At 38.6% G+C, this 27,421-nt stretch overlaps 1 protein-coding gene across 16 annotated transcripts in view; it reads left to right on the forward strand.

The window, feature by feature from the left end:
- Window positions 1-424: 424 nt before the first annotated feature.
- Window positions 425-27,421, forward strand: part of PIKFYVE (phosphoinositide kinase, FYVE-type zinc finger containing) — an 81,558-nt gene continuing 54,561 nt past the window's right edge. For 5 of the 16 annotated variants that reach the window (XM_023733046.1, XM_023733044.1, XM_023733052.1 and 2 more), the window contains exons 1-13: window positions 471-588; window positions 5,782-5,962; window positions 8,252-8,404; window positions 8,802-8,837; window positions 11,419-11,537; window positions 12,228-12,399; window positions 16,437-16,644; window positions 18,454-18,543; window positions 22,387-22,531; window positions 23,713-23,870; window positions 24,870-24,981; window positions 25,958-26,105; window positions 26,643-26,810. In XM_023733046.1, coding sequence (XP_023588814.1) covers window positions 5,791-5,962; window positions 8,252-8,404; window positions 8,802-8,837; window positions 11,419-11,537; window positions 12,228-12,399; window positions 16,437-16,644; window positions 18,454-18,543; window positions 22,387-22,531; window positions 23,713-23,870; window positions 24,870-24,981; window positions 25,958-26,105; window positions 26,643-26,810 — 1,681 coding nt within the window. In that variant the 5' untranslated portion in view covers window positions 471-588; window positions 5,782-5,790. The other 11 variants (XM_023733045.1, XM_023733049.1, XM_023733048.1 and 8 more) reach the window with 11 other exon arrangements.

Below are 27,421 nucleotides of genomic sequence, written 5' to 3' on the forward strand. Positions count from 1 at the left end.
AGAGAAGAGGTCTGAGGTCTAGAGAGATTAGTATTTGTCTAAAGTCATATGGCTAGTTATTGGAGGAGTCAACCAACTCTGACAGCTGAACCCTCTTTCTTAACCTGAGCTGAACGGTGGGCGCGGTAACATATTATGGTGCGTACATTTTCGAACACATACGGTAACCGCGGTCCGGGCAGCACCCATCCGGGTGCCCAGGCTCGCCTGATGCTCACGCGCGCAGCTGTTCTGGCTTCCTCTAGGAAGGATGAGGCGGCCTAAGCCTGGCCAGCTCGTTGGGGACGACTCTATCTAGGCTGTACTTCTTCTGCCTGAGCATCTGATCTTAGCGTCTAGCGGGCGGGGGGGAGTGGGCGGAGCCTGCGTCCGGGAAGCGTTGCTGATAGGAGGGGAGGAGGAACGGGGGGCGGAGCCTTGGGGGGGGGAAGCTAGAAGCCGGATCAATCATGTAAGCAGCTTCGCTTCCTGCAGCAGCAGCAGCCGGCGGCCCCTGTACCCCCGGAGCGCAGCGTTTCTTGCGCCTGAGCGGGGTGAAGCGGCGGCTGGGGTGGAAGGGGGCTTGCGGGGCCGGGGCGGAGGGCGCAGGTAAGGGAGGGTGTCTGGCGCGCGGCCAGCTGGAGCTGAGAGTGAGGGACGAGGCCGACTTAGGGAGCTCCGGGGCCAGAGCGGGAGGGGGAAGCTGAGGTTAAGGCGGGAACGGGGGCTCGACACCCGTGAGTTGGAGGCCTGGATGCGACCAGGCCAGGGGAGGGCAGAGAATCGGTCCCTGGAATTAGTCGGTCCCCTTGATTCCCGGACTACCCCTTGTGTGGCGAGTGGGGAGGGAAGCCGGGTCGAACTGTTCTCGAAGTGGTTTCCTTGGAAACATTTCAAGTTCCCTTGCCCCTTTCCGGTCTCCTGTGCCTGAACTTACTTTGGAGACGCATAGTCCAATTTCTCCTCGCTCTTGTACGATTAGCTCTGAATCTGTGTGTCAGAGGTGCATTGGTAGGCTGGAAAAGAAAGTTTATGAGCTACAGAAACGGTAACAACCGTGGAATTAAAAAAAGAAATTAACACGTAATATGTAAAATACATGCATAACATTGGGGCCGTTCCATTTCACATTGTTTCAAAGTCTCATTAAGGAGGAGACTTGGTTTCCCAGTTAGTATTTCCCCCTTTCCTTAGAATGTTCTCAGGATCTTCTCTCCTTTCCAGAGGTTATCATTCTTAAGACAGTCAAGAAATACAAAAATGTTAGAATTCTGTATAAGGCAAAGTTGTACCTGTTTATTTGGTGTGAGTATATGTTAAATTTTCTAGTATTAAGTGTATCCTGTGTTGTAGAATTTGCACCATACTGACAGGAGAGGTGGTCTCTTGGTATATTGCACCGTCTTATTTTTTAATTAAGGAGCCCTGGTGGCAATGGTGGCTCAGTGGTTAAGAGCTCAGCTGCTAACCAAGAGGTTGGCAGTTCTAATCCATCACCTGCTTCTTGGAAACCCTATGGAGCAGTTCTACTCTGTCCTATAGGGTGGCTATGAGTCGGAATCGACTCAATGGCAGTGGTTTTTGGTTTTTGGTGGCAGTGATTAAAGCGCTCGACTGCTAACCAACGGTCAGCTGTTGGAACCCACCAGCTGCTCTGTGGGAGAAAGATTTGGCAGTCTGCTTCTGTAAAGATTACAGCCTTGAGAACCCAGTGGGACAGTTCTACCCTGTCCTATAGGGTAGCTGTGAGTCAGAATCAGCTCAGTGGCAAACAACATTTTTGAGTTATTTGAAGGGTGTTTTCTGGCATTCCAAAACACTCCCACTCATTGGGATTCTTACAAAAAATGTTCTTAGATTCTTTCTGTTTGTTTTGTACAAAGATTGGACAGGTGGAGTCTCTTCTGTAAATCAAGATTACATTCCTGTGTCCTGCCTTTTTCTTCTTTCTGGAAATAGTAATATGGGTCACATTATGGTTTTCCTTTGGTGTTGCTGTTGGAACGTCTGTCAAAAACTGAACAAAAAAAACTTTCGTGATGAAAGTTAATGTTTATAGTATTCAGCTATCATCCATTATTAGAAAGTTTTGAACATTAAAAAAAGTTATTTAGAAATGACTAGACTCATACTAAGCCTGCAGTTCTAACCTACCCAGCAGCTCCACAGGAGAAAAAACTTAGAAATCTGCTTCCATAAAGATTACATCCTAGAAAACCCTCTTGGGGCAGTTCTACTCTGTCTTGTAGGGTTGCTATGAGTCAGAATAGACTCTGCCCATAACAACAACAGCAATAGACTCATACTTGGATTTTCCGTGTGCTAAATTTTTGATGTGGAAATAGGCTTATTTCCTTTATTTTAATAACTGATTAACCTAGTGGTGTCACTAGAGTTGGTGTCACCCAGTGCGGTAATTCATGGTGTCACCCTCTCCTCCTATGGACCTCCTCTTGTACCAGACCATACAGAATCCTTAGTAATGATTTTTGTACTAATGTTACTTGTAAATCGTAATTCCCATATGTCACCCCTTGTTTTCCTTTAATTACTGTATTTTTACCCAGATAACACGTGGCTTCTACGTTTATTTGCCAACTGTGCCTTTTCCCCGTGGGGTATTTTCGTAAGCGCCAGTATGCCAGTTTTTTTTTTTTTACATGTTACTGTAGGAAAAAAAAATTAGCACAGCACACTTATGAAAACACCTCGTGAGGGGGGAGGTTGTAGTTGGCAAATGTAGAAGGCACACGTTATTTGCATAAAATACAGTACTATTAGATTCTCAAAAAAGTTATTGATATAGGTTCACAGATGCTAATTACCACAATATTGTAGCTACAACACCAGAAAATTTGACAATATCAGTGACTATAAAAGCACCAGCAGCAATGAAAACAACAGCATGTGCTTGTAGCTCGTGTAGATGAAAGCACGTGATTCTAAGTGTCGTCGTAATTGGGTAATAATGACAGCTCTACCAGAGTGCATTAGAAGATTCAAAAAGTAAATTAGCATAGAGTTTTAGCCTTGTAGGTATATTGATACATGTAAGCTGGGCTTATGAAAAATGTTATTGATACATGTAAGCTGGGTTTATGAAAAATGTTTTTGTTGTTATAACTATAGGGATATTTTTATAGACAGTCATTTTGGCGTCACCCCCCGATAGTGTCACCCAGTGCAGTCTGCACCCCCCACCCCCCGCACTCCTCTAGTGATGCCATTGGATTAGCTCTTCTGATTAGCTTTACCAGCAAGATAGTGTGTAGTACATCTGTGTATACTAGTAGCCTTGAAATGGAGAAGGTAAAGTATTGGTGATACATCAGATGTCTTTAGACAAGTAGATTAATACTTCTAATAATTACCTGTTAGGAAGGAGCTTAGTTTATAATTATATCATAAACAGTTATTAAGCCTTCAAAGAATGAGAGTTGTAGTCCCCCCCCCCACACTAGTGTCATTATGTAATTATTGAGATGAATTTTATGTGATTGTGTTTATGTTTCAGAGAGTATACTTGTAGTCTCTGTATACTTTCAGAGACTATACTTGTGGTGATTTTTATCCTGCATCTCTGAAGCATTTAGACTATAATGAAAGTTTTGGGTATGGATGGCCCTTAGAAGTAATACTAAGGCTCTTTAGGCAAGTTTTTAACTCCACTTTCGATGTTACTTACATCAAAGTAGAATGTAGGCTGTTTTCTGAGGCCCGTGGGTGCTGTTGTCATCCCATTGTTTTCTCCAGCGCCTTTTCTTTTACCTCTGTTTGAATTTACACTTGGTCAATCACTAGTTTATTTCCCAACCCTTCGTGCTATAATACAGACCATAATGATACTCTAGGATTGTTGACCGCCCCTGCTGCAAAAAGGTGATGATATAAGAGACCTTCCTTTTCCTTCTCCTCTCTCTCCTTCCCCCTCTCCTTCCTTTTTTCTTTCCCCCATCAACTTCCCTCTCCATCCCTTTCAATGAACATTTATTGCCAAAATTCTGTCCATGTTAGTGTTTTCATTTCTGCTTTGTTTTATTAATCAAGCAATGTATTAGCCAGGAAATCTTGAGTAGTTGTTAGAGAATTTAGATAGGCCAGAATTGGAAACTTGTGAAGAGCTACAAAAGTAATTTTAATCAAAGGAAGAATTCTGGGGTGAGACTTGGTCTAACCCTGACTAGCTGTGTGACCCTCAAGAAAAAGTTGTTTTAGGTTCAGTGTACCTTGATTGCCTCAAAGGTAAAATGTAGTAATTAGACCAGCTATGTGCGCATTCCAGGATTATTTTAAAAATAAAATGAGATGGTAGATATGATTTTGAAAGTGAAAAGCATTTTACAAGAGTATAACGTCCTCTGTGTAAAGTATAGATTACGAAGTATAGCATTTTAATGTTCAGAATTATATATAGTTCATAGTTTTTCTGTTTTATTAAGGAGCTCTGGTGGCACAGTGGTTAAGAGCTCGGCTGCTAACCAAAAGGTCGGCAGTTCAAATCCACCAGCCGCTCGTCGGAAACCCTATGGGGCAGTTCTACTCTGTCTTGTAGGGTTGCTATGAGTTGGAATTGACGGCAGTGGGTTTTTGGTTTTGATCTTGCATGAAATATTAATTGTTGTTAGGTGCTGTCAAGTGGATTTGCCGACTCAAAGTGAGCCCATGTGACAGGGTAGAACTGCTCCATAGATTTACAACCATGGTTGTAATCTCTACAGGAGTCTATCACCTTCTCCCACACCCGAGCGCTTAGCTTTTGTGCCACCAGAGCAGAAAATAAACCTACAGCATTTCTGTAACCTCCATCTGATGGTGTGGTTAGTTTTACTGCTTTGGTTGAATTACGATTTTTGGTAATTAAAAAAAAGGCCTTTAAGAAGAAGATTCTCATCTCAACGTCCGCTGTATGTGTTTAGGTTTAAAGGGAGAAAAGCCAGGTTCATGTGCCTAGGAGGAGAGATGAAGGAGAGATTTGGATGGTTGTCATAGGTCATGAGGTGCAGCTTGAGGTAATTGTTGAGGTTACATAGAAATGTTATTAAGGGGGGACGATTTCTTTTTCTTGGGAATATTTATTTTTGATATTATTTTAAAAAAAGAAAAATTAAAATAAATAAAAAAAAGCCTTGAGGAATTTATATGTTTGTATAAAATCAATTTCCCCCTAACTTAAGAGAGCTATTTAGAGTACCCTGTTTTTCCCCAAAAAAAGCTTAAAAATGAAAGTTTTAAGTGATTTGGACATTTTTTTTTCCTCTTTGATTGCTGACATTTATACCTACCTCCAAATTTTTATTACTTAATTTTATTTATTTTGATATTTTCTGTTATTTGAATACTGCTATTTTAAATTCTACCTTAGATTGACTATATATAATCATAGTTTTAGGTGATTGAGACTTATGATTGAGACTGTAGTGTTTTCAAGTCCTAATATGGAGTATATGCTAAACTAGATTTATTTACTGCTCAGGTTTCATACATCTGAATTTTCACAGAATCAGATTCCAGGTATTTGGGTGGTGTTGCCATATGAATTTTGGGCTTCCTGGGGAATGTGTAAAGGAGCCCTGGTGGCGCAATGGCTAAGTACTCAGCTGTTAACTGAAAGGTCGGCAGTTCGAACTGACCAGCTGCCCCAAGGGAGAAAGATGTGGCAGTCAGCTTCCGTAAAGATTACAGCCTTGGAAGCCCTATGGGGCAGGTCTTCTCTGTCCTGTAGGGCCTCTGAGTTGAAATTGACTCACCTGCAGTGGGGTTTTGATGGACGTGTATCTTTTTCTTGTTTCTTTTGTTTTGTAGGCTCATGAAATGGCCACAGATGACAAGACTTCCCCAACACTGGACTCTGCTAATGATTTGCCTCAATCTCCTACTAGTCCTTCTCACCTCACACACTTTAAACCTTTGACTCCAGATCAGGATGAGCCTCCTTTTAAATCTGCATATAGTTCTTTTGTAAATCTCTTTAGATTTAACAAAGGTAAGACTTGTTAAAGATCAGAGAATCTACATTTTTGATTCTCTGAAAATTCCCCTAACTTTCATGATGTGTCTTTGCAAGAAAGTAAAATATTTACAAGATGATAACTTTAATCATAGGTTGCTTGGTTTACTATGTAAGAAGGGAAAGGTAAAATTTTTACTGTAATCTTATTAATTATTGGTAACTAAAGGTCTGAATTGAAAACTGAAGTTAGGGAAGTTCCTTTTTAAAGAGAAAAATAGCAACTTTTTTTTTTTTTTTTTAATTTTTCATATGCCTCAGCTCTCTTAAGTTCATAGAATGGACTTGTTCTTTTGGGAGTTAATAGCCAAAAGATATTAATTGAAGCAATGAAACTAAAGAGAGCAGCACATGGGAGGAAAGATTTATGTTTTTCAGAAGTTGGGAGTTGCCAGCAGGCTTATTGTTGACTTAAATCCGTTGGAGTAAGGTGTACATGTAATTACATCAAATGAAAAGATACTTTTAAAATGAGCTCTTATAAGTAATATTAATTTATTTGAAAGAAGAGTAAAAAACATAGTCTATACGTTTTGCTTTACATTTGACTATATCATTTGAAATGTGTTGGAAAGTAATCTTGTAAGGAATTTGGGGAGTTAATAGTTCTCTTAACTCAGTAGACATTTTAATAGTGTTACCTGAATTTTATTAGTAGAAATGTTTAACCTACAAAAACTTGTTAGTTTTCTTTTAAGACAGTGATTTTTTAAAAAATACATTTTATTTTTTAAAACAGTGTTAAATTTACAGAGGAGATAGTATAGAGAATTCCCATATACCCTTACATCTAGTTTCCTCTATTTTTTAATATCTTACATTAATGTGGTACATTTGTTATAATTAAGGAACCAGTATTTCACCTTCCATGCTGCTCACCCAGGTTCGATTCTCATGCTGGTGTACCTCACGTGCAGCTACCACTCAGCAGTGGTGGTTTGTGTGTTGTAATGATGCTGAACAGGTTTCAGCAGAGCTTCCAGACTAAGATGGACTAGGAAGAAAGGCCTGGTGATCTGCTTCTGAAAATTAGCCAGTGAAAACCCTATGGATCACAATGGGTCTGATTCACAGCTGATGGTGAGGGTGGTGCAGGACTGGGCCGCATTTTCTTCCATTGCCATGGGGTCGCATGAGTTGGGGGCTGACTTGAAGACAGCCAGCAGCAGCATTATTAAGTAAAACATATATATATAATATTTCATTGTGGTTTTGGTAAAAGTTGACACAGAAAATTAGGTTTACATTTAACAGTATCTATTCATATTGTTCAGTGACATTTGTTAAATTTTTCACAGTGTGTCAGCATTATTTCCATTCCGATTGTTCCGTTTCCATTTCTCTAGATTCCTTGCCCACCCTCTTCCTTTCTTATCTTTGTTTTAGGATAATTGTTGACTGTATACTCTCATGTAGGTTTTTTTTTGTAAAGTTCATGTTTTATTTAAATTTCCTTAGTTTTTACCTGATGTCATTTTTGTGTTCCAGGATCTCATCCAGGATACCGCATTACATTTAGTTGTTATAAGATTGATCCTGTTTTTTTTTAATTCAGCAAATGTTTACTCAGTACCTGCTATGCACTGGGTACTGTTGTAACTGCAAGGGATCTATCTCACAAACAAAAATTCTCTGCCTTCATGTGAAGCTTGCATTGTACAGGCAGTCCCTGGATACAAACGAGTTCCGTTCCTAAGTCTGTCTTTGAGTTGAATTTGTACGTAAGTCAGAACAGGTACGGTTTGTATCTAACATCAGTTAGTCAAATGTTTGCTTTAGTATATAGTGTACCTTTCTTTGCATGAAAAGCATTAAAGAAACACTTCAAGATACACTAAAACATCTTTAACATAATAATACATAAAAATAATAGTAATAATGTTTTGATGCTCCCATTTGTTCTTATGAACCATTGTTCTATACCTTGAATTTTTAATATAATAGGCTTTACAGGGTTGGTTTGTAACTGCAGTTTGTACATAAGTCGGACATTCGTAACCTGGGACTGCCTGTATTTGCTTTATGCACAGAAAATTACTGATGAAAAGTAAAACAAACAGAAGATCACATATACCAATAGTGTGATTATTGGACTGCAGTTTTGCCACCCTTCAGTTTTTTTCTTTTTAAGAAAACAAACTAATATTTAATTATGCGTGTAATATATGGATACATTCTTGCTTGAAAAAGTTTGTCTACCTATTTCTCTTTGCTGAACTCTGAGTCTTAGTTTTGCAAATAGTACCAGGCTTTCCTTTGCTACAGAGAGAGCAGAAGGGGGCCAGGGAGAGCAGCAGTCTCTGAGTGGAAGTTGGACCAGCCCTCAGCTTCCTACTAGGACACAATCTGTGAGGTCACCTACACCTTATAAAAAACCGCTTAATGAGGAACTCCATCGGCGATCTTCAACTGTGTTAGGTAAAACAGTGTTCTTATTTAATTTGTCTTTGTATATTAGATTTTTCCATGGTCATTGTATTTCTCAGGCTGTCATTGATCTAACTTCTGTGCTGTTTTGAATAGTCTGGTGGTGGTTAAGAGCTCGGCTGCTAACCAAAAGGTTGGCAGTTCGAATCCACCAGCTGCTTCTTGGAAACCCTGTGAGGCAGTTCTACTCTGTCTGTAGGGTTGCTATGAGTCAGAATTGACTCGACAACAACAAGTTATTCAGAATTAATGAAACTGTTATCTAAGTAGTGAAAGAATTTGTTGATACCTAGAAAAAATTCTTAAACATTTCATTAAACTTTGATTTAGGCAAGGCAAGGCAGAGATCTCTTGACTGCTTTTGATTAATTACTTGCTTGGGTTTCAGCAGAAAACAGTTTGCAGCATCCCCAGGAGAGCACAGGTTAGTTTCACCTTTGAGAATGAATTCTGCACCTATTCTTGGGATTGCTAGTGAAATATGATATGCATGCCTCTGACTGCAGAACTCTCTCAACTCCATTAGTGGGCTGCCACTTGCTCTTGGCCTCTGTCCTTGTTGGGGTGCAAACTGTCAGTGTGGCTGGATAAGCTGAGCTCCTCTTGCCTGTTTGTTCTCCATCCTGCTCTACTACACAATCATCTCTGTCATTTTCATGCACTTCTGATGAGTATGGGCTGGAGATCAGTGCCTGAATTGAGAGATTAGGGAAAGTGAGGTTGTTTCGGTTGTATTTCTGTTAGATTGCTAAACTCAAGGGAGTAGTTTGCCCAGTTGAAGGTGACAGAAGAAAACCAGCGGGAGGTGGCATAATGAGAGGGAAGGAGTGTAGTATTGGGAGTCAGACATGTATCCTGGAACAAGGGATCCTGCCTGGTCTGGCCGCTCTTCCCCATGAGGTCCTTGAGTAAAAAATAGGCATAGCTACTGGTGGTCAGCAGAGGGATGTTTTATTACTAGCTGAGACTTGGCTCAGAACATCTACCTTCTGGTGGTGCAGAAGAAGGAGGAAAAACCAAGCAGAAGAGTTTCTCCTTAAGGACTAAAGAGCTGGCTGCATTACATCTGTAGGTTTTCTAGGGCAATGAGCCTTAGCCTGGGTTTCATCAGCCAATTGGAAGGAAGAGTCACAAGGGGCATTAGGGTTAGAGTTAGAGTTAGGGGGCAGGGAGAGAAATAAACCTTGCCTTTGATGTTTTTATGAAACATGAATTTAAGTGTTTCTAGGTGGAGCATGTAAGATCCACTTTGCCACAGTCCTCACTATTCCTTATTGTCTTTTATCAAGCACACTTGATTTTTTTATGCTACCCTAGCTTTTTGAGCTTCGGAAGCCAGGGACTGTTTGATCAATCAAGTTCCTCTCCTCTAAAGCTGTTAATTCTAGAATTTGCTTTTGAGCTTCGGAAGCTGAGGACTGTTGGATCAATCAAGTTCCTTTCCTTTCTAAAAGGCTCTAATTTTACAGTTTGCTAGCTCTGTGACCTTAGGAAAGTCATAATTAATATTCTAATACTGTTTCACAAGAGAAGTAACTAAAGTTATTTGCCTAAGGGCAAAGCTAGATCAGATTTTCTGTTTCATCCAAGGTCTGTGATTCTCTTGGTTCCCGATTGAGAACGAGTCTCACTCACGCTTCCTTTTCCAGTGGGTGATGCTATTAGTACTTTTTCTTATTTCTAAGTGGCTAAATGCAGGGGGCTTCACAATTGTTTCTCCTGCATGGGAGCACATGGGAACTAACAGGTTCATCTGCCTCATTTTTCAACTCATAAGTTGTGAACAGTTGCTTTGTATTCTGAGAGTCAAGAAAAATTTGATCATTCTAGTACTTACACTTTTGTATTCTAGTAACAACGTATTTGAGGTACATGCTGAAATTTAGAACTATTTATAGGAAGTTTTCAAAATTTTAAAATACAGGTTCAGTTTTAGATAATTATTTCATTAATTATTTTGGGAAACTATAAATTTAGATTTAGGTACTGACCTGACCTCTCATCCCATTGTAATCCTTTCCCACCTGACTAAAACAAAGAACACCTAAAACAAAACTAGCTAATAAGTTTAAGAAATATCCATTTTGGTTTGCCATAGGTTATTAGGTTAATGGACTTAAGCTGATAGGGATGTTCATCCTTAGGCTTTGCAACTTCCATTGCCAAGAACAGGTGGAAACTTCAGTTGTAGTCTTGCTCTGAAATAAGGAAATAATAAGTGGCAACTTAGTTGGGCAGATTCCATTCTGGCCGCATAGCTGGAATTTGGGCTTGTTTTATTGATAGATCTGGCTTCAGTGTTGATATCTGAAATGTGAGTGATCCCTTTTATTTGGAGCTGTAGGGGGTGGTGGAGAGAAGGGGTAAGAGGGGTGGGGTTAGAGTTCTAATAATCCTCTGGCAGTTTTAATCTGATTGGACATTGATCAAAGAAGATTTCTGGCAAAATTTACATCCTGGATGTTCTGAATCTCTGGGAGCTGGACTATTAAATTCCTTTCTGATGATCTTGATGAGACCTTTGGATACATGGTCTTCAGACTTAACTGAACTATTTGACCTGATTGCTTACCTGTTTGACTTTAAAGATTAAGCTAGGTTAATACTCTGAGATTACTTCTCTTCTGCTAAATTTTTGTGGATATTTGTTGTGGGTTAGGCCCAAAGGGCCTAAGAAATCATTAATGAATTTTGGGCCATTTAAGCAACACACCTGTCACAGGCCTTAAAACCATCAATGGTCTTAGACAATGTTTGTCTTAGGCATGAGGGCCCCTTACTTGCTGGTGAAACAGTGTTTTACATGGTAATAAGAAGCACTTTCAACATTCTCTTGCTCTTAACAAAGATTAAACTCTCAATCTGTATCACTGGCTGGGAGAACGTAAGCATATGCTGACAACAGGAAGCAGTTTGAGTCACACATATACATTATTGTGCATAGATACTGGGGACTGTTGATAAGGTGTTTTTTTTTTTTTCTTTCCCCTCCAAATCTAAATCAGATGCAAGAAGGAAAGCAGAACCTAACTTTGGAGGTCATGACCCTCGTACAGCTGTTCAGCTTCGAAGCCTCAGTACAGTATTAAAACGCCTGAAGGAAATCATGGAGGGGAAAAGCCAGGTACCGCCTAGAAGCTTTGTAGGATTACTTATTAAGCATTTATGGGAATAATGCCATGCCCACTGAAAATGGCATAATACCACTTCAAAGAAAGTTCAGTTCATACTACTACCAGCTAAGAACACCGCATTTTTTTACACATAAGTTCTTAATTTTAATGTAGTCTAATTTGTTTTCCCATTTTATGGTTGGTGATTTTTGTGTTCTGTGTAAGAAGTTTTTTATTTAGCTCAGGGTCAGTAGATACTCTTCCATGCTTTCTTTAAGAAGCTTTATTATTTGTGTGAAGCGTAGGGATCCAGCCTGAATTTTTTTTTAGTTGGACCCAGCACCGTTTTTTATGAAAAGACGATCCTTCCCTGACTGCATTATAAATCTTGTCATAAATCCATATACGTGTGAATGTTTTCCAGGACTCTGTTTTCTATTCCATAGTTCCTTTTTGTTTCTGTCCTTGAATCAATACTCTGTTTGAAATTTCCATAGCTTTAGAATAATTCTTGAGGGCTGTTACAGTTATGTTCTTCAAGATTATCTTGGCCATATTAACCCTTTGCATTTCCACATGAATTTTAGAATTAGCTTGTAAATTTCTGCAAAAGAAATCTTCTGGATTTTGTATTAGGATTGCATTTGCCATTGTGTCTTAATAATACTCTTGAGAAACCTTACACATGTTTATTGTTACAGGATAGTGACCTGAAGCAGTATTGGATGCCGGATAGCCAATGTAAAGAGTGCTATGACTGTAGTGAGAAGTTTACAACCTTTAGGCGTAGACACCATTGCCGACTGTGTGGGCAGATTTTCTGCAGTCGTTGCTGCAATCAGGAAATCCCTGGAAAATTTATGGGCTACACAGGTAAGTGCATTTTATTGAGTTTTACAACTTCTAAGGGTCATTACTGTAAAATAGTAATAATACAGGATGACTATTGAGCCAATTCTTATTTTGGGCATTACAAGTAAGACATGGAGGACACAAAGATGAGTGAGACACAGCTTTGTTTTAGAGGATTTTACAGTCGAACAATAAAGTAAATGGAAATGTACATAAATAAATAGAGTAAAAGATAGTATATTATCGATGCTAGCAAAAAACTGTAGGGGCACTGAAATTCATTAGAAAAGATAGAGTAGATTACTAACTTATGTTACTATGAAAGTTTTCATTCATAGAGTGCAGCTCTTCCTTGAGTTATATGACACTGCTTTGGCAAATTGCATCTTACTTATATTTTTCAATAAGGAACATAATAAAATTTTAATAATACAGAAAATTTAAGTTATTTGTTAATGAAAAGAACTGAATAATGGTATGTGGATTTATACAGTGCCTTGAGAGTGGGAGGTGGGTAGATGTTATCAAAAAGAGAACACTCCTACCATCCCTCTCATATTATTTTTGTTACCGTGGCCCTCTTCACTTTTTTCAGAGAGTTCAAACTCTCATTATTGTTTATATGGATTATGGCTACACCTTTCAAAAGACTTTTTTACTTTTAGCTTTTTTCTACTTCTAATTCATTTTTCATACTCTATTTACTATTCTTCATAAAATGCTAATTTGATCATGTCAGGGTATTCGCCTGTCTGATACCGTTTCATTACCTGAGGATAAAACCCTGTCTTGTCAGTATGGTCAGTAAGGCGCTTCTTTTCCTGGCTCCTGCTTATCTTTATTCTCTCACAGTTTAGGAGGCTAGACGTCTGAATTCAGAACACCAGCTCCAGGGGAAGGCTTACTTTCTCTGCTGGCTCTGGGGAAGGTCCTTTCATCAATCTTCCCTTGGTCTAAGACCTTCTTAGTGCAGGGACCCCGGGTCCAAAGGTTGCACTCCGCTCCTGGCTCTTCTTATTTGGTGGTAATGAGGTCCCTCTCCTTCTGCTCATGTCTCTCTTTTATATCTCAAAAGAGATTGACTCAAGATAAAACCTAATCCTGTAGATTGCGTCCTGTCTCATTAACATAATGGAGGTTAGGATTTACAACACATAGAATAATTATGTCAGATCACAAAATGGAGGACAACCACACAATACTGGGAATCATGGCCTAGCCCAGTTGACACAGATTTTTTGAGGACACAATTCAATCCATGAGACAGTTGGAACTTTGAGCATCTGCATCCATAAGCAAAAAACCATCAAATTGCAAAAATTTATACCAGCTCATGGTGTCAAACACCTTTCTCTTCATTCAGCCAGGTTCTGGTCAGCTCATCCCTAGCCATCCAAGCTAAGTCATAATGGGTACCAGTCATAAGCTCAGGAGTCCACACACACCTATACCTCCCTGCACTTCAGACCAGCCAGCCTCTTCTCTCTCTCTGTCTCATCCCTAGCCCTGTTTGGCACATAAGGCCTAGCTTTCAGCCTCTCTTGGCTTTCTACATGCCTTCCTCACTAAGCTTAATCATTTCTAGCTTTTGATTTAAAGTGAGAGACGTGACTCTTCCTTTTACTTGAACACTTAGAGGCCATTGTAGGGTTATTAATTGGCCTAATTTCCATATTGTCGGGTCTCAGGGAATAGGGAGGCCTGAGGAGAGGGAGAGAGACAGAGAATTGGCCAGTTGGTGGAGCAATCAGAACACACACAACATCTATCGATTAAGTTCGCTGTCTTATATGGGTGTGGTTCGTGTTGCCCCAAAGCAGTTACCATGGTAATGTCAAAGATCACTAATCACAGATCACCGTAACAGATTGAATGAAAAAGTTTGAAATATTGTGAGAATTACCAAAATGTGACACAGACACACAAAGTAAGCACATGCTGTTGGAAAAATGGCGCCGATAGACTTACTGGATGCAGGGTTGCCACAAACCTTAATTTGTAAAAAATGCAATATCTGCGAAGCACAATAAAGCAAAGTGCAATCAAACGAGGTATGCCTGTACCCAGTAGTCATTTCTATCATACATTTAGGTTTGTTTTACAACACTAAGTAGGAGAAACATTCGGTATCCCTAGTACATTCAGATAAACATATAAGCCCTTCTAAACATTTGAGGTTCATGTTGTCTCCTCCACACGTTAACTGTCTTTCCAGTTATATGCATATGGCCTTGGGCCTCTCTCTGGGTAGAATTAGAAGACCCTGACCCCCTATCATTCATCCCATTTAACTGGCCTGGACCTTGCCCCAACCTCTCCACATGTGGGTCTCCTCTCAGCTGCGGCATAACATTTCTTACTTTCCTTTCAGCAATTGCAGTAACAAAGTAACCGTCTAAGAACCAAAAATTTCACTTTCCACACCCCTTCTTTCTTTTTCTAAGTTCCTTGCTTCCGTAAGTCTAGAACCATTGCAGCGATCCCTGCTTCTGACACCAACTGTAAAGATGGTGTGACGGAGGTGTCTGACCTCTAACTTCACAAGGGATATGTAGAATCAAGATCACCAGCCCAAGGCTGATTGCTGTGAGGTGGAGGTCAGATATACCTCTTCTTGTGAGTCCGTTTTACCAATTCTGACACCAACCTTTTTACCTATTCTGACACCAACCGTCCCTCCCACAGCACTCTCTGCTTCTCTGGTGAGTTTGATTAATTCATTGCAGTGGCCGCACAGAATTCACAGACCATACTCACAGTTACGAATTTTATTAGGGAACTAACAGGTTACAGTTTATGTTCAGGAACAGCCAGAATACAGTTCTTCGATCAAGACAGCCTCTTCTCAGCTTTGCCTGTAGGCATACCTCTCTCTGGTCCCTCAGCTTTTGCCTTGCTCGGTCAAGTGTTACAAAGCTGTTCTAGCTCCACTGATAAGTGCCCCAAGGCACCCCACTCTGCCAGGAAGCCTTGGCCTGAAGGTTTGCAGCTCTAGCTCTATGGGTTGGCAAACCTAGGTCCACTAAGTGCCTGAAGGCATTCTACTCTGCCAGCAAGGCTCTTGCCTGAAGGCACTCAGCTTTCTTCTCTCCTGCCTGTCTCCTGCTTCTGCTGCCGCTGTTTCTCAGCTGCTGCTTCTTGCTGTCTTTGGTGTTACAACTCTCTCTCTCTCTCAGTCTCCTGGTACCAGGAGCTTCTAAGCACTGGGATCCCGGGTCCAAAGGACGTATGCCACTCCCGGTTCTTCTTTCTTGGTGGTGGTGAGATTCTCTTCATTTGTACTTTTTGAGAAATTGAAAACAAAGGGAAATTGAAGGTAATTTGAATGTTATATACAGTCAATAATATCTAAGTTTTGCTCACATTTCAAGTGTTAAATGTTCTCCCAAGAATATTTCATTTCTATCCTTTCATTATAGTCTTTCTAGTCTTTAACCCCATCTTTCATATTGTCTGTAAGCCAGTTCCTCTTAGCTTGTTTTTAAAAATATACCCCCTTGTGTAGGCCAGTTTTCCTGGCTTCACAATTAAAAAAACACCAAACCCATTGCCGCCGAGTCCGTTCTTAGGGACCTTATAGGGCTTCACAATAGAGTCCTTAACATCCTTCTTGTTGCTTAGGGAAGATATGTTCTGCTTTGTGTTGGTTTATTTACTTGAGTAAAAATTCTTTGCCTCCTTGAACCTACTCTCTCTGATAGATCCTTTATTTAACTTTTAGAGCCTTAAAAAAATTCTTTTAAGCACAATTTTCTAGTATCAGTGGGTTGTATTTTCTTAATTCATAAATAATTGTTGTTGTTAGGTGCTGTGAAGTTGTTTTCCACTCATATATTTGAGGTAATTTGGACACTTGGATGAATTTATCATAATAGTGGTTCCTAAAAATAAGTAAAAGAACTAACTAAATTATATAACTTCTTTAAAATGTCTCTTTTGGTAGTCTTTGCTTGAAGATATTTCCCTGTCAGTAGACTAACTACTAACTTAAGGGTTTAAAATGCTCTGTTGAGTCATGCGTTAATACTAACTTTTACTTAATTTTTTTTCTCTCCTAGGGGATCTCCGAGCTTGCACATACTGTAGAAAAATAGCCTTAAGTTATGCTCATTCCACAGACAGTAATTCTATTGGGGAAGACTTGAATGCACTTTCAGATTCTGCCTGCTCTGTGTCTGTGCTTGATCCGAGTGAACCCCGAACACCTGTTGGGAGTAGAAAAGCCAGCCGCAACATATTTTTAGAGGATGATTTGGCCTGGCAAAGGTAGCTTCGGTTAAATATAATTTCATTTGTATTTTAGAAATAGTGATAGTTTTGTGACCTGTGAGTGCTTTTGGTTAACGTTTATTTTCTTTGAATGTGTCCTCCAAATTCATTATTTTCTTCCTTTTCTTGACTTGCCTCTAAAAGGTTCAGAGAGGAAGTTTATGGATAGTGATGATACCGACTAATTAGAATGTTGGCTCCATGACAGGAGAGTCTTTATATCTTCCTTGTTCACTTCTCTACCTCTGGCACAAAAATAATGCATGCATATATGTGATCTTGATAAATACTTGTTGAGTGATTCCGTAGACAACAGAAGTAATTGTAATTAATAATTCCTAATGTAGCCTTGTTAAGGAGGATGCCCATACAATTTGTAGTCACAAGATTTGCAAAAAAAAATTAAATTGTTTGTTTTCTAAGGAACATTTTATATTTTTCTATATTATTAAGTATGCTGCATTGCCTAATAGGGGGGATGTTACTGACTATTGGCAGTTATCTGGAACTATTGGAATTAGAATCATAAGTTTATCAGTTTTTGATTGTTTTCTGTAGCTAAATTGTTTTCTTTAGCATAATATCACATCTGTCATTGTCAAAGAACTTAGAGCTTTCACAAACATCTTTGTGATAAGTTACTTTCTCAGTTACCTGCTAAAGGAGGGAGAAATATCGGTAGGTAATCAATGAATTTAAACAGAAGTGAAAATGAATGACTTGGCAGCTATATTCAACATGGTTGAATCTCAGGGACATAACGTAGCATAGAAAAGAAAGTCACCTAATCATACATGCAGTTAAAAATAATACAAAACTAACAATACATTGTCTAGGGATAAAGTGTGGTAAAACTTCAAGAAAAGCAAGGGAATGATAAACAACATTTAGGACGGTGGTGTCATTGAGGCAAGGAAGCAGGGGACAGGATTGGACAGGGAATACAGAGACTTCAACGTCTGTGGTGACTTTCTTTTTCTTAAATTACGTGGTGGGTACAAGGGTGTTTGTGGCATCATTATTCACATTTTTTTTAAATTAAAGAAGTCTATCTTTAATGAAACAGTTTCTAAAAAGCATAGTAAAGTAAGCTCTTGCTTACTTTAGTTAGTAATGCCTTTTAGTTGTACTGTAGCCTTGTTGTATGAGCCCAGAATTGGCAATTATGATTTAATAAAGCAAACTAGAAAGCTTTTTAAGAGATGTAGAGTGGATGTCAAAGGTAGAATAATAGTTAAACTTCAGGTTCTGTGCTAATTGTTTAGTGTTCATTCTCTTTTTAGTCATCATGTCTCTGTGGTGGGCAGTATTTTGTCTTTTTGACAGGTGTGTATGCTGAGGTTCAGAGAGATTAAGTAATGTACTCCAGGTCACACAGTAAGAGGTAGAGCCTGTACTCGGCCTAGGTTTATCTGACTCTACAGTGCTATTCCAGTGTGTTATGGGGACTAATAAAATATTTGAATTCAGGATTGTCCCAGAAAATCTAGGACATTAAACTTTGTTCGGTCTTGTACATGTGATGTGAGAAGGAGTTCTGCATCTAACCAGTTTTATTATTTTATTGGCATTCAGCATGCTTAGTAAATTTTCTTTATCATCTTTTGGTATTTAATGTACTTAAGATAAAAAAAAATCCAGTTTCTACACTGGTTAAAGAAGAAAATAAAAATAACTCATCTCATTATTACAGAGAAAAATACTTAATCTGCTTCAAAATACTGAAGCACCTCATTAAAACTTTAAATATAGATTTGCCTGTGGCTATTCCAAATGATCTCACTATTTTTCTTATTTTCTTTATAGTTTGATTCATCCAGACTCCTCAAATACTGCTCTGTCAGCAGGACTTGTATCTGTTCAAGAGGATGCTGGAAAATCTCCTGCTCGAAATAGGTAAACTCCAAATGACAACACTTATTCTGTGTCTGATTTTTGTTTCTTTTCGTAGTAATGAGAAGAACAGACAATCACAGATGCTGATGGATATACTTTTCTCCTAGCTCTGGAAGCTGAATTAAGTTATTTTCTTTTTGCTACTCAGCACTAGCTTATATTCTCCCAGTGGCACTTTTCAGTATTCTCCACTGGCTTTAGATCTCTGAACCTATACCCTCCTCTCTTTTCTCACGCAGCAGATGACCTCACTTTTTAGTACATAGCAAAGAGAGGAAATGCCAGATGAGGACTTCCTCAGCTTTTATCACCAGTTGCCATCTTGATGACATTTGGAGCCATCTTTTTTTCTCTCTTCTGTCTTTTAACCAAGGCTGATTGCTTCGTTTGTATTCCAGATCCCATCTCTTCCCATTTCTTGTTAGTCACCCCATGGATGTTCTGTACAGTCCACCTGTCTTGCTGACTCCTTACCATTAGCATTTAAACAAATGCAGGTCTTATTCCAAACAAGCAAACACCCTCTTTCACGTTTACCTCCAGTTACCTATGTTCTCAATTATTTCTTTTCTTCTTAGCCAAATTCCTTGAAATAGTTGCCTGTAACCATTGTACTTGCATACTTTTTTCTACTTTTTCAGCTCACTGGAATCTTGCTAATACCCACACCTCGCCGCTGAAAATGCTTTCCTTATTGCAAGCTTAGGTTCTGAATAAGTGGTTATAAACCTGAACAACTAGACATGTGAATTAGTATGGTTTAATGTACTTTCTGCTGCTATCCATAAGATTTTCACTGCCCGATTTTTTCAGAAGTAGATTGCCAGGTCCTCCTCAGTCTGTTTTATTCTGGAAGCTATGTTGAAATCAAAATACACCACCATGGGTGACCCTGCTGGTTATTTGAAATACTGGTGGCACAGCTTCTAGCATTACAGTAACATGCAAGGCAACACAGTATGACAAACTGACAGACAAGTGGTGGATCTTGGCTGAAAGCAGAGAATACCGGAAAGATTGTTACCTGTGTTTTATTGACTATGCAAAGACATTCGACTGTGTGGATCATAACAAATTATAAATAACATTGTGAAGAATGGGAATTCCAGAACACTTAGTTGAGCTCACGCGGAACCTATAGTAGAACAAGAGGCAGTCATTCGAAAAGAACAAGGGGATACTGCATGATTTAAAATCAGGAAAGGTGTGCATCAGGGTTGTATCTTTGCACCATACTTATTCAGCCTGTATGCTGAGCAAATAGCCAGAGAAGCTGGACTGTATGAAGAAGAATGTGGCGTCAGGATTGGAGGAAGACTCATTAGCAACCTGCAATATACAGATGACACAATCTTAACTTGCTGAAAGCGAAGAGGACTTGAAAGACTTACTGATGAAGATCAAACACTGCAGACTTCAGTATGGATAACACCTTATCCATAAAACAAAAATCCTTACAACTGGACCAATAAGCAACATCATGATAAATGGAGAAAAGATTGAAGTTGTCAGGGATTTCATTTTACTTGGATCCACAATCAACGCCCATGGAAGCAGCAGTCAAGAAACAGTGCATTGCATTGGTCAAATCTGCTGCAGAAGACCTCTTTAAAGTGTTAAAAGTAAGATGTCACTTCGAGGACTAAGGTGTGCATGACCCAAACCATGGTATTTTCAGTTACCTCGTATGCATACGAAAGCTGGACAGTGAATAAAGAAGACCGAAGAAGAATCGATGCATTTGAATTATGGTGTTGGTGAAGAATATCGAATATACCATGGACTGCTAGAAGAGTTACTGTCTTGGAAGAAGTGCAGCAAGAATTCTCTTTAAAAGTGAGGATAGTAAGACTTCATCTTATGTGCTTTGTCCATGTTATGAAGAGAGAGAACACCAGTCCCTGGAGAAGGACATCATGCTTGGTAAAGTAGAGGGTCAGTGAAAAAGAAGAAAGCCCTTGACTAGATGGATTGACACAGTGGCTGCAGCAATGGGCTCCAGCATAGCAATGATTATGAAGATGGCGCAGGACCGGGCACTGTTTTGTTCTGTTGTAAATGGGGTCACTATGGGTTAGAACTGACTCAATAGCACTTAACAACAGCAGTGTACTTTCAATTTGTTATTTCAACAAGTAATTATTGACTACCTACAAACTTAGTGCTGGGAATACAGCAGTTAATCAAAAACAAAAATTTAAAGCACAGGAAAGCATAGGGAAGGTGGGGATTGAAATTTTAAATAGTTTGGTCAAGGGAGACATCACTGAGAAAGTGACATTTGAGTAAAGACCTGAAGGAGGTGAGGGAGTGAGCCATGTAGGCATCTTGGGGAAGAGTAAACCAAGACAACAAAGGGAATAACACATTTCTAAGAGGAAACACTCCCCTGGCAAGGAATGCCAAGGAGTCTTGTAGACCTGGAGTAGAGCAATATTGCAGTTAGTTGTAAGGACTTTGTCATTTACTCTGAGTGAGGTAGGAAGCTACTGGAGAGTTTTGCTTTCTATTTTTACTTAATTTTTAAATATTTTGAAAAAAATTGAAACATGAAGAAGTTGTAAGAAGAGTAAAATGAACTCTTTTGCATCCTTCATTGAGATTCACTAATTATTTACCTTTTGCCCATTTGCTTTGTCATTTTTTATATATATAATATACATACTATTTTTTTCTGAACCAATTAAGAGTAAATTTCAGACAAGTACATAGTATTTAAATACGTATTTCCTCAGAACAATAATATTCTCTTACATAACTGTAGTACAAATTCAGGAAAGGTAACAGTCATAAATTTCTGTTATCTAATATGCAATATATATTCTGATTTTGCCAGTTGTTCTAATGTCCTTTAGAGTAAATTTTCCCCAATCTGTGACCTTGTCCAGGATCATGCATTACATTTAGTTGTCCCGCCTTTTGGTCTCCTTTAATCGGTAACGGTCTCTAAGTCTTTCTTTCTCTTTCATGATAGTGGTTATTTGTGAAGACTATAGGCCGGTTGTTCAGTAGAACGCTCATCTATTTGGGTTTGTCCAATGCTTTCTCATGTTTAGATTTTGGCTGTGTACTTTTTTTTATCAGGAATACTACGTAAGTGATGTAGTCTTCTCAATTTATTATGTCAGGAAGAATATAATACAAGTTTATCCCATTATTGGAGATGTTGACTTGATGTCTTGATTAAGGTGGTGTCTGCTAGTTTCCTCCACTGTAAAGTTAACATTTCTCCCTTTGTAATTCATAAATAATGTGTAGTGGAGATACTTTGAGACACTGTAAATGTCTTGCTCCCCATCAGTTTTTTACTCAATAGTTTTACGATTCTTGCTTGAATCAAATGTTTACTATCTTGGTTGCAAAATGGTGGTTTTCTAACACCACCATTCCTTCTATATTTATTAGTTGACATTTTATTCGAAAAAACTTCTCATTGGTGAGTTTTGAACGGGGAGGGAGTGATATGATCTGAATTATGTTTTGAAAGAAACACCCTAGCTGCTCTTTTGACTAGATTGTAGAGCATAAGAGGAGAAGACCATTTTGAAGCTGTTGCAATAGTCCATGCAGGAGAATTGGCTTAGACCAGGGAGATGAGAAATAATCAAATTCTAGATGCATTTTGATTGTAGAGCTAATTTTATACTCACGGAGTCATTACAAATATAGTGCGAGAGTTCCTGTGTACCCTTCACCTGGCTTCCCCCAATGATAACATGTAAACTATCATAACTACTTTTAAAAGTATACTTAACATTGGCAAGTGAACATTTATTTTAAAATGAATTTTTACTGTAATTTATTGTTGCAGAATTTACGACTGTGTGTCATTTTTATTTCCAGATCAGCCAGCATTACTAACCTGTCACTGGATCGATCTGGTTCTCCTATGGTACCTTCATATGAGACATCTGTCAGTCCCCAGGCTAACCGAACATACATTAGAACAGAGACCACCGAGGATGAACGCAAAATTCTTCTGGTACCGGTCCAGTATCTTTGACCCATTGCTAGTTTTGAGCATAAAAGATGTTTTTCTCACTGATTTTTTTCTTAGAGGAACATACAAATGTTAGCTTAAGTTTTTACTAGGATAACTTGAGAAATTGGTCACATGTTCCTCACTTATATATTGTGCTAATTTTTTCTTGACACCTTTCATCTGGCAAGATCAGAATTCAGGTGCCCACATGGTAAGAGAGCTTAACCTTTAGTTAGGTGCAGATGGTCTGTTTAAGCTTTGAAACCTGTTTTCTCATACACATGGAAAGCTTTTCAAACTTTTAATACTATACATAAATGGGCAGGTCTTTAACAGTGAAGTAACACGTTAATAGTAAACAGAGTGTCAAATAAGTAATATGGACCATGGGTCCTATAAGAATTCAGAGAAAAAAAATCATTACTAGTAAGGAAGTCAGGAAAGGCTTTAAACAGAAGGGGTTGGACTGTACCTTGAAGGATGGGAATGGAATTCGATAGGCAGCGAGAAAAGGGAATCTTTAAAGGTGTGAGGAAAGCTATGGAGGCAAGAATAAGGATAGCATTTTCCATGGACAGAAGTAGCATTATAATTGGGAGAGGTTGGGAGAGAATTTAAATTGGAATCTGTGGGCAGTGAGAATGGAAAATTATTTGGGACTGCATGGTTTAGAAGGCAGTGAATTCAGTTTTTACAAGTTTAGGTTTGTACCTGTATACACTGAGCAACACTGGAAGTTTTTTGGAGCAGGGGAGTAATTAATTCACTGAAGGCCTTTTTTTTTAGGAAAATTCACCTGGCAGTTGGGTATAGGTGAGAATCTGGTGGGGTTAAGGCTAGCTAGGAACAGTTACCTTAGACTGGTATGATTGATGGCCGTCTCCCTCTCCCTTGTCTCATCTGCAAAGAAGAGTCCGATATTTTGCACTTAGAAAACTCGGAAAATGGTTCTATACACTACTGACTGAAAAAAAGTAGTATTTGGGATAGCTGGTTTTCAAGGGAAAAACTTAGGTTTATGATTAGCTGAACTGAATTCAAGGTATCCCCCATGTATGTGTCTAAGCTACTACAAAGCAGTCTTAAATTGAATTTGTTTTCATGAATCAAAAAATCACAGGAAAGAATCTGAAGAGGTGCAAAGCATCCTTCTCATGAGTAATTATTTGCTTTTAATGTGGTTGCAGGACAGTGTTCAGTTAAAGGACCTGTGGAAGAAAATCTGCCATCACAGTAGTGGAATGGAGTTTCAGGATCACCGCTACTGGCTGAGAACACATCCCAACTGCATTGTAGGAAAGGAATTAGTCAACTGGCTAATCCGAAATGGACACATTGCTACAAGGTATTGTGATTTTGAAGACATTTGGATATAGTTTATTAATTTATTTTTAATGAGGACACATATTTGAAGATTAAGGGAAGTACATCTCTTTGTGAGTAGGATGCTGTTCATTGCGTGTATCTCATGGTTTGAGGTACTAATCCCTCCTCACATCTGGGTTTAGAGAATAGATGAAAGGAGCACATGGGGTCCCATTAGCCTTATTAAAAGCAGAAGCATGCAGTAATTCCCCAAATGCAGAATTCCCAAAAAGCAGGATTGGGGAATGTAGCTGGGGCCTAAAGCCAAAGTGGATTCTCCTGCTGCTATTCTCTAATCTAGACGTTGCAGTCTGTGTTGAGAATTAGTACATAAACCATGCCTGGAGTGTCCTAGCCCACCTCACACATCACTTATAGAATAGAGTGACTGATAGATACTGTTGCTTTTCAAGTTAACAGGTCCCCTAGCTCTTACCACTTGGTAAGGTTAGCTGTCCTCTCATGGGAAGAAACAAGTTGTGGAGAGAAAGAAACACCTTTAAGCAGTGAAGCTCTGAGTTCTAACTTTGGCATTGTCTACTGTTAGCTTTTTGCTTTTAGTTAAGTTATTCAATCTCTTTGAGACTTGGACTTCTATAGATGTATTTACATTTTATACCTGTATCTATAATACTTAATGTCATCTTCAAGACTGTAAACCTCCTTTAGGGTAAGAGCCAAGCTGTCTTCAATTTGTTTTACTCCTCTACTAAGTAGAGAGGTGTGTATGCATTAACCACTCACTAAATGCTTGTAGTAATTAAAATTAGGTTAGTTAAGACTGTTTTACCAGTAAGTACTCCTCCTTTACTATGGTACCTGGAAGAATCTTCTAATTTAGCTTTAAGTATGTTTTGATGTATCTTATTCCTCACCTACCTAAGGACCCTTTGAAATTCCAACTCTGATTAGATCTTATACTTGTAAAATTATTTTAACTGATTTTTATAGCTTTTCTTTTTTGTTGATCTTGACTCAGGGCACAAGCTATAGCAATTGGACAAGCAATGGTCGATGGCCGATGGCTGGATTGTGTTAGTCATCATGATCAGCTTTTCAGGGATGAGTATGCACTGTACAGACCCCTGCAGGTAATTTTCAGTGTTTCTGCTAATGAGGATATATCAAGCTTGTTCTTAAGTCTTTCCTCCTTAGTGGGAATAAAAAGTAGTTGAATTACCCAAAGATACTTTTTTTCTAACACATTCCCATGCTGTTTGAAGAAAGTTAAAACATTTTTACTTGATAGGGAGTAGTGATAAAAAATCTGCTATTGGAATCAAACATCTTATTCAATTACTGTAGCTTTTCTTAAGCTTGGCTTTGTGGTATTATAATTACTTGTCATTTAACTTTAATGGTTTTCAGCTTTACTATGTACATTTTTAGAAGTAGGAGGGAGTGTACATCATAAAATTATTGAAAAATTTAATATCACCATTGAACTAAATTTTGACTCTTTAGCAATGTTAAATTGTACTGCAATGGTAAAATTGAATGTTCTATTTATCTGATTTTTAAAAATTTAGTTACGGAAGTGGAAGTTATTTGTTTAATGATAGAGCTTTATAAAAAGATACACTTTCACTTTTGGTTTATGTAATTTGATATAAATTAGTGTTTAGCAATACTTTTGTGAACTAAAATTGGAAACTCAGTGGTTGGAAGAAAGAGACAAATACCCCAAAAGACTTGTGTGGTGTGATTTGTTAAAATCTAAAGTTACCTTTCAGCATTTGTGTTAGAGTTGATGCAGAGTTAGAACAAATTTTAAGCCATTTTCACTCTCAGGTCTAAAGGATGAAATGAAACACTGTAAATTCTGTTAAAGAAATATTTTGTTCTTAATACCACACCTTCTGGTTGATGAAAATTATAATTGTATTTTAAGGATGACGTTTATTAGTATGATGCTGGCTTATGACATAGTTTTTGTTTATTTTTACATAAATGTATTCCCTGGTTAGATTTATAGAAATAGTAGACTAGAATTTATTTGTAGGATGACAGCCTCAGTGTTGTTGGTATTAAGGGTAAATTGCTTGGATCCTGTCTTGATCTCTTCAGAGTACGGAATTCTCCGAGACACCTTCTCCGGACAGTGACTCAGTGAACTCTGTGGAAGGACACTCTGAGCCATCTTGGTTTAAAGATATAAAGTTTGATGACAGCGACACAGAACAGATAGCTGAAGAAGGTGACGATAATTTGGCTAGTGAGTTTAACTTTCTAACATTTTAGTTTTTATGAATCATTACTGTGTATGGTGATAAAATTAGGGTCTTGTTTGTTTAGTTGAAACAACCTTACGTTAAGATTTATGACTCCAACTAAATGAAAACATCTGATAGCAGTTCTTGTCCTAGATACAGTATTTTCTTAAGAAACCGACTTGTTAGGCCACTGGCATTTCCAGATTTTACCATAGTCTCTAGTTTGCAGCAGCTTAAAAATAACTCTGAGCAAATAATATCGCAGCAGATGACTTTCTCACCTCTTCACTATAATATCAGACTTTCTTTCTGCAGAACCTCCAGTATATTTCTTTATTTTAAAAATTGATTTTATCTATTGTTCAAATTTTATTAAGTCTACACACAGAAGTACATGAAAATACTGTATCCATTTTGGTATTGCACATTGGGCTTGTATATTAAAGAAAACATTTTTCTCCTTTCCTCCGATACCCTGATGAAACCCATTTTTACCCCCTCCTCTCCCTATATTTCTTTCCCCTCCCCAACACTAAAAGATTCTGCCAGTCCTAGCAAGCGCACATCAGTCAGCAGTTTCCAGTCCACAGTGGACAGTGACTCAGCCGCTTCTATCAGCCTGAACGTGGAGCTGGACAACGTGAACTTCCATATCAAGAAGCCCTCCAAGTACCCACATGTGCCCCCTCACCCTGCTGACCAAAAAGGTAGGAGGTAGTTGCCATGTGGAATCCAAACACAGGCTGCAGCATTGGACCATAGGATTTCATGTCAGCTTGTCCTCCTGACTTCCTCTGTCCCGTATGGCTGAGGGTATTTGGTGTGGGTCTTGTTCCACTTTTTCTCATTTTCCTCACACCACCTCCCACAACTTTTTTTGTTGGTTCCTTTTATTTCTCGTTTCTCCCCTCAGTACCACCATGCCCCGTTTAAAGCTTGTGATCTTTAAAAGGAACTATATCTGACTTCTCTTCCCTTAGCATAATGTGCAACTTCCAAGGTGGCATTTCTTTGCATTTATAACATGGATGTTCTGCTCTATTCTTTTCTCTTTCTTCACTTAACATTTTAAAGCCTATTTGCTTATGCTATTACCCAGTAACATAGTGTTTCATTAAACCTGTTCAGATTCTTCAGCTAGATTGGGGGGAAGACATTCATATATTCCAAGAGAACTTTCCACTGTAATTTACCATGCATATTATGTATATGCTATATTTATATTATATTCTCTAATTAATACAAAATGAATTCATTCTTTATTATTAGCTGTCTTATTTATGGCTTTAGTCTACTGATTCAAAAAATAATAATGATC

This window comes from Trichechus manatus, unplaced genomic scaffold (assembly GCF_000243295.1).
Source record: "Trichechus manatus latirostris isolate Lorelei unplaced genomic scaffold, TriManLat1.0 scaffold00056, whole genome shotgun sequence".
Lineage (NCBI taxonomy): Eukaryota > Metazoa > Chordata > Mammalia > Sirenia > Trichechidae > Trichechus > Trichechus manatus.